The sequence below is a fragment of the Phyllobates terribilis genome, unplaced genomic scaffold, assembly GCF_046119375.1.
Source record: "Phyllobates terribilis strain yellow unplaced genomic scaffold, ASM4611937v1 Scaffold_3__8_contigs__length_932513732, whole genome shotgun sequence".
Taxonomy (NCBI): domain Eukaryota; kingdom Metazoa; phylum Chordata; class Amphibia; order Anura; family Dendrobatidae; genus Phyllobates; species Phyllobates terribilis.
This window is the reverse complement of record NW_027362763.1, coordinates 729,580,153-729,593,234: the sequence shown is the minus strand read 5'-3', so window position 1 is coordinate 729,593,234 and position 13,082 is coordinate 729,580,153. Positions and strand designations below refer to the sequence as shown.

General features: G+C 40.8%; 1 protein-coding gene across 3 annotated transcripts in view; it reads right to left on the bottom strand.

Annotated features, from left to right (window-relative positions):
* Positions 1-9,869: 9,869 nt before the first annotated feature.
* The window catches only part of STON1 (stonin 1), a 107,388-nt gene continuing 104,175 nt past the window's right edge, over positions 9,870-13,082 (bottom strand). For 2 of the 3 annotated variants that reach the window (XM_073672092.1, XM_073672093.1), the window contains one exon: positions 9,870-10,289. In XM_073672092.1, coding sequence (XP_073528193.1) covers positions 10,215-10,289 — 75 coding nt within the window. In that variant the 3' untranslated portion in view covers positions 9,870-10,214. The remainder of the gene's footprint in view (positions 10,290-13,082) is intronic. The other variant, XM_073672091.1, reaches the window with a different exon arrangement.

Genomic DNA, 13,082 nt, shown 5'->3' with positions numbered 1-13,082 from the left:
AAATGCCATAATTTTTCCAACAAGGTCATACACGTTCTTGACCGTCATGTAGCAAGAACATGTGTGGTGGTCCCTAAATATCGGTCTCTATCGAGGTGCACGGCACCACCACCAACACCTGAGACAATGAAACTGCAGTATACACTGATCTGCCACATCATTTAGGTAACATTGATTATCGCATTACACCACTGCCTGTCAAGGGTTGGAATATATAAGTGAAATCTCTTCTTGAAGGTGATGTGTTGGAGGTAGGAAAAATGGGTAAACATAAAGATCTTTAAGGAATTTGGCAGAGGTCAAATTGTGATGTCGGGACGGCTAGGACAGATTGTCACCAAAACAACCTTGTGGGGTTTTCCTTATATTTATTGGTTAGTACCCAACACAAGTCCATGGCAGAACAACAAGCAGGGTAATGGGCACCCAAGACTTTAGTGAACCTTTCATGTCCCAAAACCGGGGCACGATTACAGCCGCCGCTCACTATGTACTGAGTGGTGACTGAAGTTGCGCCGGCGTCGTCTCTATGACTGAAAGCCCAAGGCTCCCGGGAAGAACAAAGTTCATTTCCTCCTAGTAGCCAGGCTTTCAGTGCAGCGGGTGAACTTAATTAACCTGCAGATTAACCCTATAGCTGCAGGTTTATAGCATTTATTGACTTGACAGGTTCCCTTTAATACACATGGAAAGTAAAGGCTAGCTTGTCTGGTTCGTTCATACAGAATCAACAAAAGAAAAATGCCTTGCCTTAGGCTTCATAACTGCAGACCAGTCAGAGTGCCAATGCAGACTCTGGGACTCAAGCTAAAATCACCTACATATAGGCACCTGAACATAAAAACTGGATCATGGGGCATTAAAAGGAGGCGGCCTTCTTTTAGTTTATGCGGACCAACGGATGTGTGTACTTCACTTAGAGTAGAAAAGAGGGTGCACTATAAACAAAACGAGAAGCCAGCAGAAGCAGAATAAGGTTTGGGCAAAAGTTTTGAAACCATAATGAAACTCATGTCGATGTTAATTTCACATATTACACACATCTAAACATTGTTGCAGGCCATTTATAGTGCCTTGAAAAAGTATTCATACCCTGTTAACTTTTCCACATTTTTCCCTTTACACTCACAAACTTAAATGGATTTTATTGGGATTTTATGCGATATACCAACACAAAGTAGCAACTATTTGTGACGTGTTAAGGAAATTATACATGGTTTTATAAACATTTTAGAAATATAAATCTGAAAATTGTGACATTGTGCATTTTTGTTCAGCCCCGTGTAGTTTGATAACTCCTAAATAAAATCGAGTGAAGTCACATAATTAGTAAATGGATTCCACCTGTAATTTATACAGCTGTTCTGTGAAGGTCTCAGAGGTTTGTTTGAGAGCATTAGGGATCAAACAGCATCATGAAAACCATGGAACACACCAGACAGATCAAGGATAAAGTTGTGGAGAAAAGTAAAGCAAGGTTAGGTTATAAATAAAATAGCCCAAGCTCTGAATATCTCATGGAGCATTGTTCAATCCATTATCCAAAAACGGAAGGAGTATTGTACAACTGCAAACCTACCGGGACATGGCCTTCCACCTAAACTGACATCCCAAGCAAGGGAGCACTAATTAGACAAGCAGTGAAGCGGCACGTGGTCACTCTAGAGGAGCTGCAGAGATATACAGCTGAGGTGGGAGAATCTGTCCACAGGACAATCTATTAAGGCTCTCACTCATCTGAGTTAAAAAAAAATCGCTCAGATTTTCATCCAGAAAAGTTGGATGAGTCAAATCCATGTCATGCGAGTATGCAATTTTTTTTCAAACCTAACATCCATATGACATCCGTATGCAATGTGTTGTTTTTTCTCTGCAACTATTATTCTACAATCATTTACAGGACCATTTACAGTGTTCTGTGCTACAAAATGGTAATGTATCCATAGAAATCAGACGGCATACGGATGGTCTGTGTGCCGTCCATTTTTTTTCTCACATTCATTGACTTGCATTGGTGAGTCTTGTCCGATATACGCGGCCACTCGCAGCATACTCCGATTTTTTTCTCATCCAGATTCCAGCTGAGAAAAAAAAATCGCTGATGAACACTGATTCATTAAATGACATTGGTACAAGTGCAATCCGATTTTTTTATCGGATTGCACTCGTCCGATTTATACACAGATGAGTATGAGACATTAGTGTTATACTCCACAAATCTAGGCTTTATGGAAGAGGGGCAAGAAGAAAGCCATTTTTGAAACCAAGCAATAAGAAGTCCCGCTTCCAGTTTGCAAAAAGCTATGTAGGGGACACAGCCAGCATGTGGAAGAAGGGGCTCTGATCAAATGAGTCTAAAGTAGAACTTTGTGGGCTAAATGCTATGTGTTTTGGAAAGCTAACACTGCACATCACCCTGAAAACACCATCTCGACCGTCAAGCATTGTGGTGGCAGCATCATGCTGCATGGAAGCTTTTCTTCAGCAGAGACAAGGAAGCTGGTCAGAATTGATGGATGGAGTTAAATACAGGGCAATCCTGAGGAAAACCTGATAATGGCTGCAAAAGACTTGATACTAGGGCATAGGTTCTCCATCCAGCAGGGCAATGATCTTAAACACACTGCCAGAGCTACAATGGATGGTTTAGATCAAAGCATATTCATGTGTGTGAATGGTCCAGTCACAGTCCAGACCTAAATTGCATTGAGGATGTGCAACAAGACTTGAAAATTGCTGTTCACAAACGCCTCCACCCAATCTCACTGAGCGAGAGCGAGTGTGCAAAGAAGAAAGGGCAAAAATTTCACCTCTAGATGTGCAAAGCTGGTAGAGACAGACCCCAAAACACTGCAGCAGTAATTGCAGCGAAAGGTGGTCCTACAAAGTACTGATTCAGGGGGGCTAAATACAAATGCACGTCACATTTTTCAGATTTATATTTTTTAAATAATTAGAAAACCATGTATCATTTCCTTTTCACGTCACCAATACTTGCTATTTTGTGTTAGTATATCACATAAAAGCCCAATAAAAAACATTTCAGTTTGCAGGTGTATGTTAACAAATGTGGAAAAGTTCAAGGGGTATGTCCATTTTCAAGGCACCATACATGCCTTCTTGCCAACGACATTTTGGTGCCAGATGCCATAGGACACCTTCAGGAGTCTGGTGGAGTCCATGCCTTGTTGGATCACAGGTGTTTTAACAGCTCAAGACCAACCTACATATTATTAGGCTTTTAAAGTTATGACAGATTGACGTATATGAGCTCAGGCATTGTAAGAGCATTAGGAATGCCAGGTGATCCAGTCTTTATTAGAAGGGACAATATCTCCATCTAGTGGATTGCTTTCTTTTCATGTCTCTGTTTTGACCCTTTCTTGTCCTCTCCTCTTCACTGTAAAGACGGAGTGATGCCCCTGCACCTTCGCTGGGTGCTGGTGCCGACCCTGGTAATATATACATTTTAAGCAAATACAGCATGTTTCATACGTACAAGTGGTGACGCTGCACAGAGGATCCAGATCTTCTCCTGACTCGTCTGCTTTAGTAGATATTCATAATCCCCATGAAAATGTACTATTCTACAGAATCTATTCTTAGATATGTGTTGCACCATTCCTCTATTGTACCTCCTGGAAATGTACAAATAAATTGAGAATTGGGACTTTAACCACTTTGCGCCAGAGCCTGTTTTTACCTTCGTGACCAGGCCAATTTTTTCAATTCTGACCACTGTCACTTTATGAAGTAATTACTCTGGAACACTTCAACGGATCCCCCTGATTCTGAGAAGACTGTTTTTTCGTGACATATTGTACTTCATGATAGTCGTAAAATTTCTTCGATATCACTTGCGTTTGTGAAAAAATCGGAAATTTGGCGAAAATTTTGAAAATTTTGCAATTTTCAAAATTTGAATTTTCATGCCCTTAAATCAGAGAGATATGTCACACAAAATAGTTAATAAATACCATTTCCCACATGTCTACTTTACATCAGCACAATTTTGGAACCAAATTTTTTTGTTTGTTAGGAAGCTATAAGGGTTAAAAGTTGACCAGCGATTTCTCATTTTTCCAACAAAATTTACAAAAACATTTTTTTTAGGGACCACATCACATTTGAAGTGACTTTGAGGGGCCTTTATGACAGAAAATACCCAAAAGTGGCACCATTCTAAAAACTGCACCCCTCCAGGTGCTCAAAACCACATTCAAGAAGTTTATTAACCCTTCAGGTGTTTCACGGGAATTTTTGGAATGTGGAAGAAAACAATGAACATTTAACTTTTTTTCACAAAAATGTTACTTTAGACCCAATTTTTTTATTTTCACAAGGGTAACAGGAAAAAATGGACTACACAATTTGTAGTGCAATTTCTCATGAGCGTGCTGATACCCCATATGTGAGGGAAAACCACTGTTTGGGAGCACTGCAGGGTTCGGAAGGGAAGGAGCGCCATTAGACTTTTTGAATGTAAAATTTGTTTGAATAATTAGCGGACGCCATGTTGCGTTTGGAGAGCTCCTGATGTGCCTAAACAGTGGAACCCCCCCACAAGTGACACCATTTTGGAAACTAGACCCCTTAGGGAACTTATCTAGATGTGTGGTGAGCACCTTGCACCCCCAGGTGCTTCACAGAAGTTTATAATATTGAGCTGTAAAAATAAAATTTTCACATTTTTCCCACAAAAAACGTTTTTTATCCCCTAATTTTGCATTATCATAAGGGTAACAGGAGAAATTGTACCATGAAATTTGCTGTGCAATTTCTCCTGAGTATGCCGATACCCCATATGTGGGGGAAAACCACTATTTGGGTACACTGCAGGATTCGGAAGGGAAGGAGCGCCATTTGACTTTTTGAATATAAAATTTGTTTGAATAATTAGCGGACACCATGTCGCAATTGGGGAGTCCCTAATGTGCCTAAACAGTGGAAACCCCCCACAAGTGACACCATTTTGGAAACTAGACCCCTTAGGGAACTTATCTAGATGTGTGGTGAGCACCTTGCACCCCCAGGTGCTTCACAGAAGTTTATAATATTGAGCCGTAAAAATAAAATTTTCACATTTTTCCCACAAAAAAATGTTTTTCATCCATTAATTTTGCATTATCATAAGGATAACAGGAGAAATTGCACCATGAAATTTGTTGTACAATTTCTCCTGAGTATGCCGATACCACATATGTGGGGGAAAACCACTGCTTTGGTGTACGGCAGGGTTTGGAAGAGAAAGGAGCACTATGTTGGCTGGGATAGGTTGCAGACACCATGTCACATCTGAAGACATGCCAAAACAGCAGAAACCCCCACAAGTGACCCCATTTTGTAAACTACACCTCTCAAGGAATTCATCTAGGGAAGTAGTATTTTTTTAATTTTTAAATTTATACCATTGGGCAGTGAAGAAAACATAATTATATTTTTACCACAAAAAAATGTTTTACCCTCAGATTTTACATTTTCACACAGGGCAATGGGTAAAAATGGTGCCGAAATGTGTCACACAATTTCTTCTAAAAGTGGCAATACCCCATATGTGGCTGTATCGTACCACTTAGCCATACGTCGAAATCTGGGAGGGACGGAGCACTATTTGACAATTGGAGAACAAATTATTGTAGAATAGGCATTTGGATTTGGGAGCACAACATTTTCTGAATTTCTTTTGGGGGGCAAGGGCCATTTCGCTTTTCCAGAGCCTTTCTGCTACCAGTAACTTGGAAGTCCCTTATATTTTTAACAGATAACGGACCAGAGTGGGGACTAGCTTTTTTTGAGGACTGAGTTGAAGCTTTTATTGGGAACATTTTACGCAACATTTATCCGGCGCTCTAGGCTGAGCACTTACATCGGGGTTTCCATCTAAATTTCCAAGTGATGTAATTCAGATGAAACCCCAGCGGGATCCATTTACTGTAATGAGGCAGCAGAGTTACTCAGGACTCCGTCTGGCCTCGGTTTAGCGGTGTCCTTTTTTCAGAAGTGCACAAAACTGTGGCCAACCGCACTTTTATGCACGCCTAAAAAAACTGACACCGTGGGATCACAGGCCAGACGGCATCCACAGTGGCCTATATCTGCCTCATTACAGGGAATCTTCCAACATGGGTTCCGTCTGAATCACATATTTCAGAGATTTACATGGAAACTCTGGTGTAAGTACTCAGCGCAGCGCGCAGGATAAATGTGAGCAGAGCGTTGCTGCGATCTTTGGGAGACATAATAAACAAATCAGTAGTAGGTGAAGAATTAGTTTTATTTATTTTTTACGCCGTTCCTCGGGCTGTATAAGTGATGAGATTACTTTATTCTTCCCGTCGGTGCGATTACAGAGATACTAGATTTATATCGGGTTTTTATGACTGACAGCTGTCACACACTAAAAGACGCTTTTTTTTGCAAAATCTAGTTTTTGCATCGCCATATTTTGAGAGCTATAATTTTTCCATATTTCGGCCGACAGTCATGTGATGGCTTGTTTTTTGCGGGACGAGTTGACATTTTTATTGGTACCATTTTTGGGTACGTGACATTTTTTGATCGCTTTCTATTCCGTTTTTTGGGAGGTAAAATTAACAAAAACCAACAATTCAGGAATTGTTTTTTGAGTTGTTTTTTTATGCCGTTCTGCGTGTGGTAAAAGTGATAAGGCAGCATTATTCTTCGGGTCAGTACCTTTACAGCGATACTACACTTACTGTATATTTTTTTATGCTTTGGCGCTTTTACACAATAAAACAATTTTATAGAAAAAATATTTTTTTTGCATCGCTTTATTCTGAGAGCTATAACTTTTTTATTTTTCGGCTGATGGAGCTGTATGGCGGCTTTCTTTTTGCGGAACAAGATGACGTTTTCAGCGGTACCATTTTTATTTCCATTTTGCTTTTTGATCGCATTTTTTTCCACTTTTTGTTTGGCGATATAATGAAAAAGCATAGTTTTTTGCTCCGTTATTTATTTATTTTTATTACGGTGTGCACAGAAGGAGTTAATTAGTGTGACAGTTTTATAGATCGGGTTGTTTCGGACGCGGCAATACCAAATATGTGTACTTTTTTTGTATTTGCATAAATATACGGATTTATTGGTTTAATATTTTATTTATTTATTTTTATTTATTTTGTGGGGTTTTTTTTAACAGTTTGAAAACATTTTTTAGACTTTTTTTACATTTTTACTTAGTCCTGTATGGGACATTAATTTTTATTTTTCTAATCACTGTTCTCATGCAATGCAATAGACATGTATTGCATTGCATCAGAGCTTTGCTGACAGTTTCAGTCAGTGTCTCCTGCTAGACTTCTGCTGCAGGCTGAGTCTAGCAAGACACCATACATGGCAGATCCGGAGGCGGTCATGTGACCTCCAGCTGCCATGACAACGGCAGGTCCTGTCAGACATCAGGGGGCCGTCGGAGAGGTAAGTGGACGACCCCCTCTCCTCTCACTATCTTCTAAATGCCGCGACCACTGTAGATTGTGGCATATAGAAGACAGCAAAGGGTTAACATCATTGGGACCTGATCCAATCAGGTCCCGATGATGTCCCCTGTCAGAGCTGTCGCTCTGCACCGCACCCGCAGAGCTTGCAGGACCCTGGGGGTCCTGAGGGCTGCGGGACCACCGATCGTTCATAAACGTCGGCGCTGCACAGAGCCAAGACAGCGCCAACGTTTATGTACAGTGGGTGGTCTGGAAGCGGTTAATAAATCCATTATCAATACAGAGTGTCCATAAACAATTTTAGGTCTCCTTCACATGTCCGTGTTTCCAGTAAGGCTATGTGCCAATGATGCAGAAATGCTGCGGATATTTCCTGAGCATTTCTGCATCTCCATGGCAGAAAAAACGTATGTGGATTTTACATGCGTTTTCTGCCAGGTGGAAGCGTTTGTGAAGCGTTTTGAACATGCGATTTCGCATGCGGGTTGTCAATTGCTTTTCCAAGCGATTTTAGCATCACTTGGAAAAGTGCTTGACAACTTGGTCACACTATATAAATCCATGCAACCGGCATGGATTTATATAGTGTGACCAAGTTATGATGCTGCAAATGCAGAATCAATAGTAAAAAAAATAATAAAATGGTGAAAAATAAAAAAAATTATACTTACCTTCCGATGGCCTCCGGTCTCCTTCTCTGGTGCCTTCGGCGGTTTGCGGTGGTGTAAAAGGACCTTCCATGACGTCATTTAGTCATGTGACAGGTCATGCGACCACCAACATCAACAGTCGCATGACCTGTCACATGACTAAATGACGTCATGGAAGGTCCTTTTACAACCGCGAGCAGCCGAAGAGCCAGCAGCACCGCCGGGAGCAGACAGGGGGCCATCAGAAGGTAAGCATATGTTTATTTTTTATTTTAATTCTTTAACTACAGGTACTATGGTACACGGGTCTGGAGGAGAGTCTCCTTTTCTCCAGACCCGGGTACCATCCACGCATTGAATCGCATAATATCCGCATGTGTACGTGTAGTCATGCGGATGTTATGCGGTCCAATGCAAGTCAATGGCGGCTAAAACGCTGCGATTCTGCAAAATTAATGGACGTGCTGTTTTTTCCACAATGATAATCTGCAGCGGAAATTTCCGCAGCATGTGCACAGCACATGCGGATTATCATTGGGGACCATTGCAGACCTATTACCAAGCGTTTTTTAAGCTTAGGAAGCTAGCAGTCCATCGAGGTACAAGACCAGGAGACCCGAGGGTCCAAATCTGGCCTCTCCGACAGTTTCCATGGGGCCAGGCGACCGGTGGGGCCCTCCTGGCAACTCCAAATGTCTCCATGGGTTCTAGGCGACCAGTGGGTCCCTCCTATCAACCCCAAAACAACATATCCATGGGGCCAGGTGACTTCTTCGTCCTCTCCTGGACTCCTCAAAAGTATCCATGGTCTCTCTGATGGTTAATGGAGCATATCCGAATCTTTCCAGTCAGGGCCGGTACCCTTAGGCCAGAATGTAGAATACAAATCCGTGTCTCTTTGGATAATGCCATGCAATCCATCTACTTTCCTGAAGGAAGTCTCTCATTCTCCTTCTAAAGGTCTTTCTGATTCGCTCTTTCAAGACTCCCTCCTTTCTGCTTCACTGGGCTCAAGTCTGACTCTTACAAAAAACATATGTTCCTTTTGCTTCTCTGGGCTCAGCTCCCTGAATGCCAGAACTGCTCTAACCCTCCTCCCCCAAAGCTTAGTATGTATATCACATGTCAGAGGTAAAGGTGCAGGACTCACCTATCATTGTTTGAGATAATCTATTTACATAGTTGGTATCACAGGGGCTCTTGTAAATACACATCATTGTTTCAGAATCAAAGAGCAGATAACATTCAGGGTTATACAAATAGTAGTCTGTGTTAATCAACTAAAGAAGAACAGAGATTAAAGAGTCTACATAAAAATAAAGGAATGCCGCTCTTGCCATCAGAAAGTATGTCTGGCATAATTAAGATTTTACTCTGTATCATCACAGGTCGTCTGCACGAGCCCTAACCCTGACAGCGCTGAGGGTAAGACCATATACAGTCACTGCCGGTATGTGAGCGAAACTCTACCTACCATCATGGGCAATTGTCACAAAATTTTATTTCACAAACAGATGGGCAGCCCTTCTGGCGACACATTTTGCCACATTACGTGGTGGCAACCCAAATGTGAGGAGTTTTAGCGATGCACAGATATCCCCATGACTACAGCAAAGAGGCAGATGCGGGATAGGGGGATCCATGTCACATTTAAAACAAATCTGCCCATAACTAAATAGTTAAATACTACTAAAGAGTAGAGGAGACAAAATGTTTTTGTATATTTTTTGTTGTTTCTTTGTTTTTGTTTTTATAGTTTATTTCTTTTTTTCATTCTTTCTTTTTACAGTTTTATTGCCATAAGAGAAGATTAAGCAAATAAATCAGTTAAGACTATTACATCAAATTGCTGCTTATTTGTAAATGTAAATCATATTAACAATGTACTTTAGGTATATTAATATGAAATAATGGAAAATGTTCAGTTACAAAGAACAGAATACATCTACTATAATCCTTTACATCCACACATGTAAAACAGCCATGGTGAATGTATAGTGTATGACCTCGGCAGGCTGGGCGTGCTGGGAGATATAGTCCAGCACATACAGCACTTTAGATTCCAGGCAGATTCCTCTGTTCTGTTTGATAACTTTTTTTTTTACTGCGTTCTGCACTCTCTGGTCTTGTCCATGTCTTCTCCATCAGTGGGGATACGTTTTCTATCAATCTCTACCTGTGTGAACAAGAAAGTAAGTAAATGTATTGCAGTTTCTGTATGGTGGGGTCATTCTATCACATGGCCCAATATAAACCTACATAACATGTATCATAGATCAACACAATTCCCCCATACTTGGTGTTGTGCCCCGGGCTCCATTGCTGCTGATTTGGGATTTTACAAAGACGATCCCTAAGGCGTCTATAACTAGTTATATTGCATCTTCAGATCAATCCCACAAACCAAGAAAAGGTTTGGAGAAGTGGCTGGAACAATAACAAAATATATCTATTTATCTAATATCTATCTATTGTGGTATATTGACTCACTTGGCTCATTCCAGAGGTAGACACAGGAACGCTTTTTGTCTGCTGGTTTATTTTAATACAGTTTAAACCATGGCAGGTTCAACGGAATAAACATCGCTTTGTTGGCATAACGGCAAAACAAAAGACAAATGAAAGCACAGTCCATAAGGATGCGGGATTCGCCCGCTCAGGTTGCAACTCACTTCAGCTCCTCCTGAGCTGAAATTCCACACAGGAGACTTCCTGGTTTCCAAACACACCACCCCACCAAAAAAAACCCCTCAATGCTGGAGATTTAACTTCTCCAGCCAAACCCTTGAGGTGGAGATATGGTGAGTAGGCGTCCCACCCATCTCACACCTACTCACAAAAAACCCAACCCAAAATGGCTGATTAACCTCTTCAGCACCTAACATGTTGGAGAAAAGCTTCTGGGTTTCACATCATGGAAGATGGCAACCTCCGTGACACATATCTCCCCTTACATACATCGCCAGTGACCTTGTCACACTATATATGTACTGTATCTATCTCTCTATCCATCCATCACAGGATCATCTTGTCGATTGCAGCTCTGTGCCTCAAATATCATATACCTCACAGCAGGAATTACATACTTTGTGTATGCACAGTACTTTACCTTGTTTTCTCTAGTCAATTATAAAAGTATTTTTGCAGAATCAGCTTTTAAAAAGAAATCTGCACTATGATACTGCTCTACAGTAAAAAGTAAAAAAAAAAAAAGTTGTATCTGTGGAGTTACTGCTTTCTTTCTTTCAGTTATGTTACCGAAGGGTTAAGCATTAACATTTCATCACTTTTTAGGTCGTCATTAAGCAACTTGAGCTGAATACTCCCAACGCCAGCAGTTTTGCTGAATGATATCATCTCTCAAAAACTGATGATTCCAGCGAATTTATGGCGACTGTTTCATTAGGTGAGCCATGTTATCCTTATGCTCCCACTGTTACATTTTGTCTGACTGGTCATTCGCTCCTCCGCTACCAGTCACGGGAGCGTCTATTAATAAAGTTGTACCTTTACCTTAGATGACTTTTGCCTTCCTCATAGTGAGCCTCAACTTTAGAGCAATCTATGCTATATAATATCTATATCGTAAAGGTGCATTGGCACTGTAAGATTATCGTGAATGAGCGCTCCTGGAAACACTCGTTTCATGATAATCGTGCTGTCTAAAAAGGATGTCATTCACCCGGAGAATGAGCAAAACGCTTGTTCGTCATGTGAAATGATCTTTTGTGCTGCACATGAGCACTGAGGCAACTATAGATCATTCTGTGTGGTCTGCCTGTGATAACGGGCTATTAAATGACCGCTGGTCGATTAGTGTAATCGAACATTAAGCAACAAGTACAAGAACAACAGGAAAGACTAATCAATATTCATTGAGTATCATTTTTCTGGTTCTACAGAATAGGACTATTAGGCAAGTATAATATGGCACCTCCAATCAACATTTTAGACAGTCATAAATTCCCTCTCTGCCTCTTGTTTTCTCTCTCCTTATATATGTACTCTAACACCTTGAAGGTATATTACCTTATTTTCTTGGTTAGATGGTTGGCACACAAAGAACAGTGCATAATCAGAGTCCAAAAAGCAAATCCTTGGCCATCCGGCCACTAACTAAAGCGTCCCTTGATATCAGGCTCTAGGCCACCTGACTAGTAGCTAAAAATACAACATTGTCATAACAGTCATGACGATGGCTCCTGCTGGCCGGTAATGTCCTCCTGGCAAGAAGCCAAGAAGCCATGTTTGAATGTCCACACCTCTCCAAGTTGTCTTCCATTTTTCAGTGGGTTTCCAGAAGATACTCAGCTTTCATCCAACACTCCTTAAAATATACTGAGAGGTATTGAAATTGGACCCTAGTGTGTGTTGGGTTCCACGTAGGAAAAAGTGGGTTGTGAGCCCCATCGGGGACAGGCACTGATGCGAATGGTGATACACAATGTATAGCACTGCGGATTATGCAGGCACCACATAAGGCATCGGTAATAAAAAACATCTCTTCTTTCCAAGCCCTATCCTGGGTTTTACACCCAATCATTTGCAAAGCCTCTTTCCACGCTGCAGATTCTTTGGTTGCCTAAAACGTCCTATGACTTAAATCAGCCTTCTAAGTAGCGCCACCTCTTCAATATTTGTAAAAAAACAAACATAACAAATACATGTGCACTTTTTAGAGAATGGATATACCCAAGTACTGCCATGAAGTGAATGGTAAATCTTTCTAAATTCAAAAATTGAATGGTTCTCTTGAATTTGTCCAGGAAATTGAAATTGCACTGAAAAAATTTGAAGCAAATTTCATGTACCTTATTGTATTCTGGGATCTATCCAGACCATCATGTTACAGTATATCACAAAAAGTGAGTACACCCCTCATATTTTTGTAAATCTTTTATTTTATCTTTTCATGGGACAAAACTGAAGATATGACACTTTGATAAAGTGTAAAGTAGTCAGTGTACAG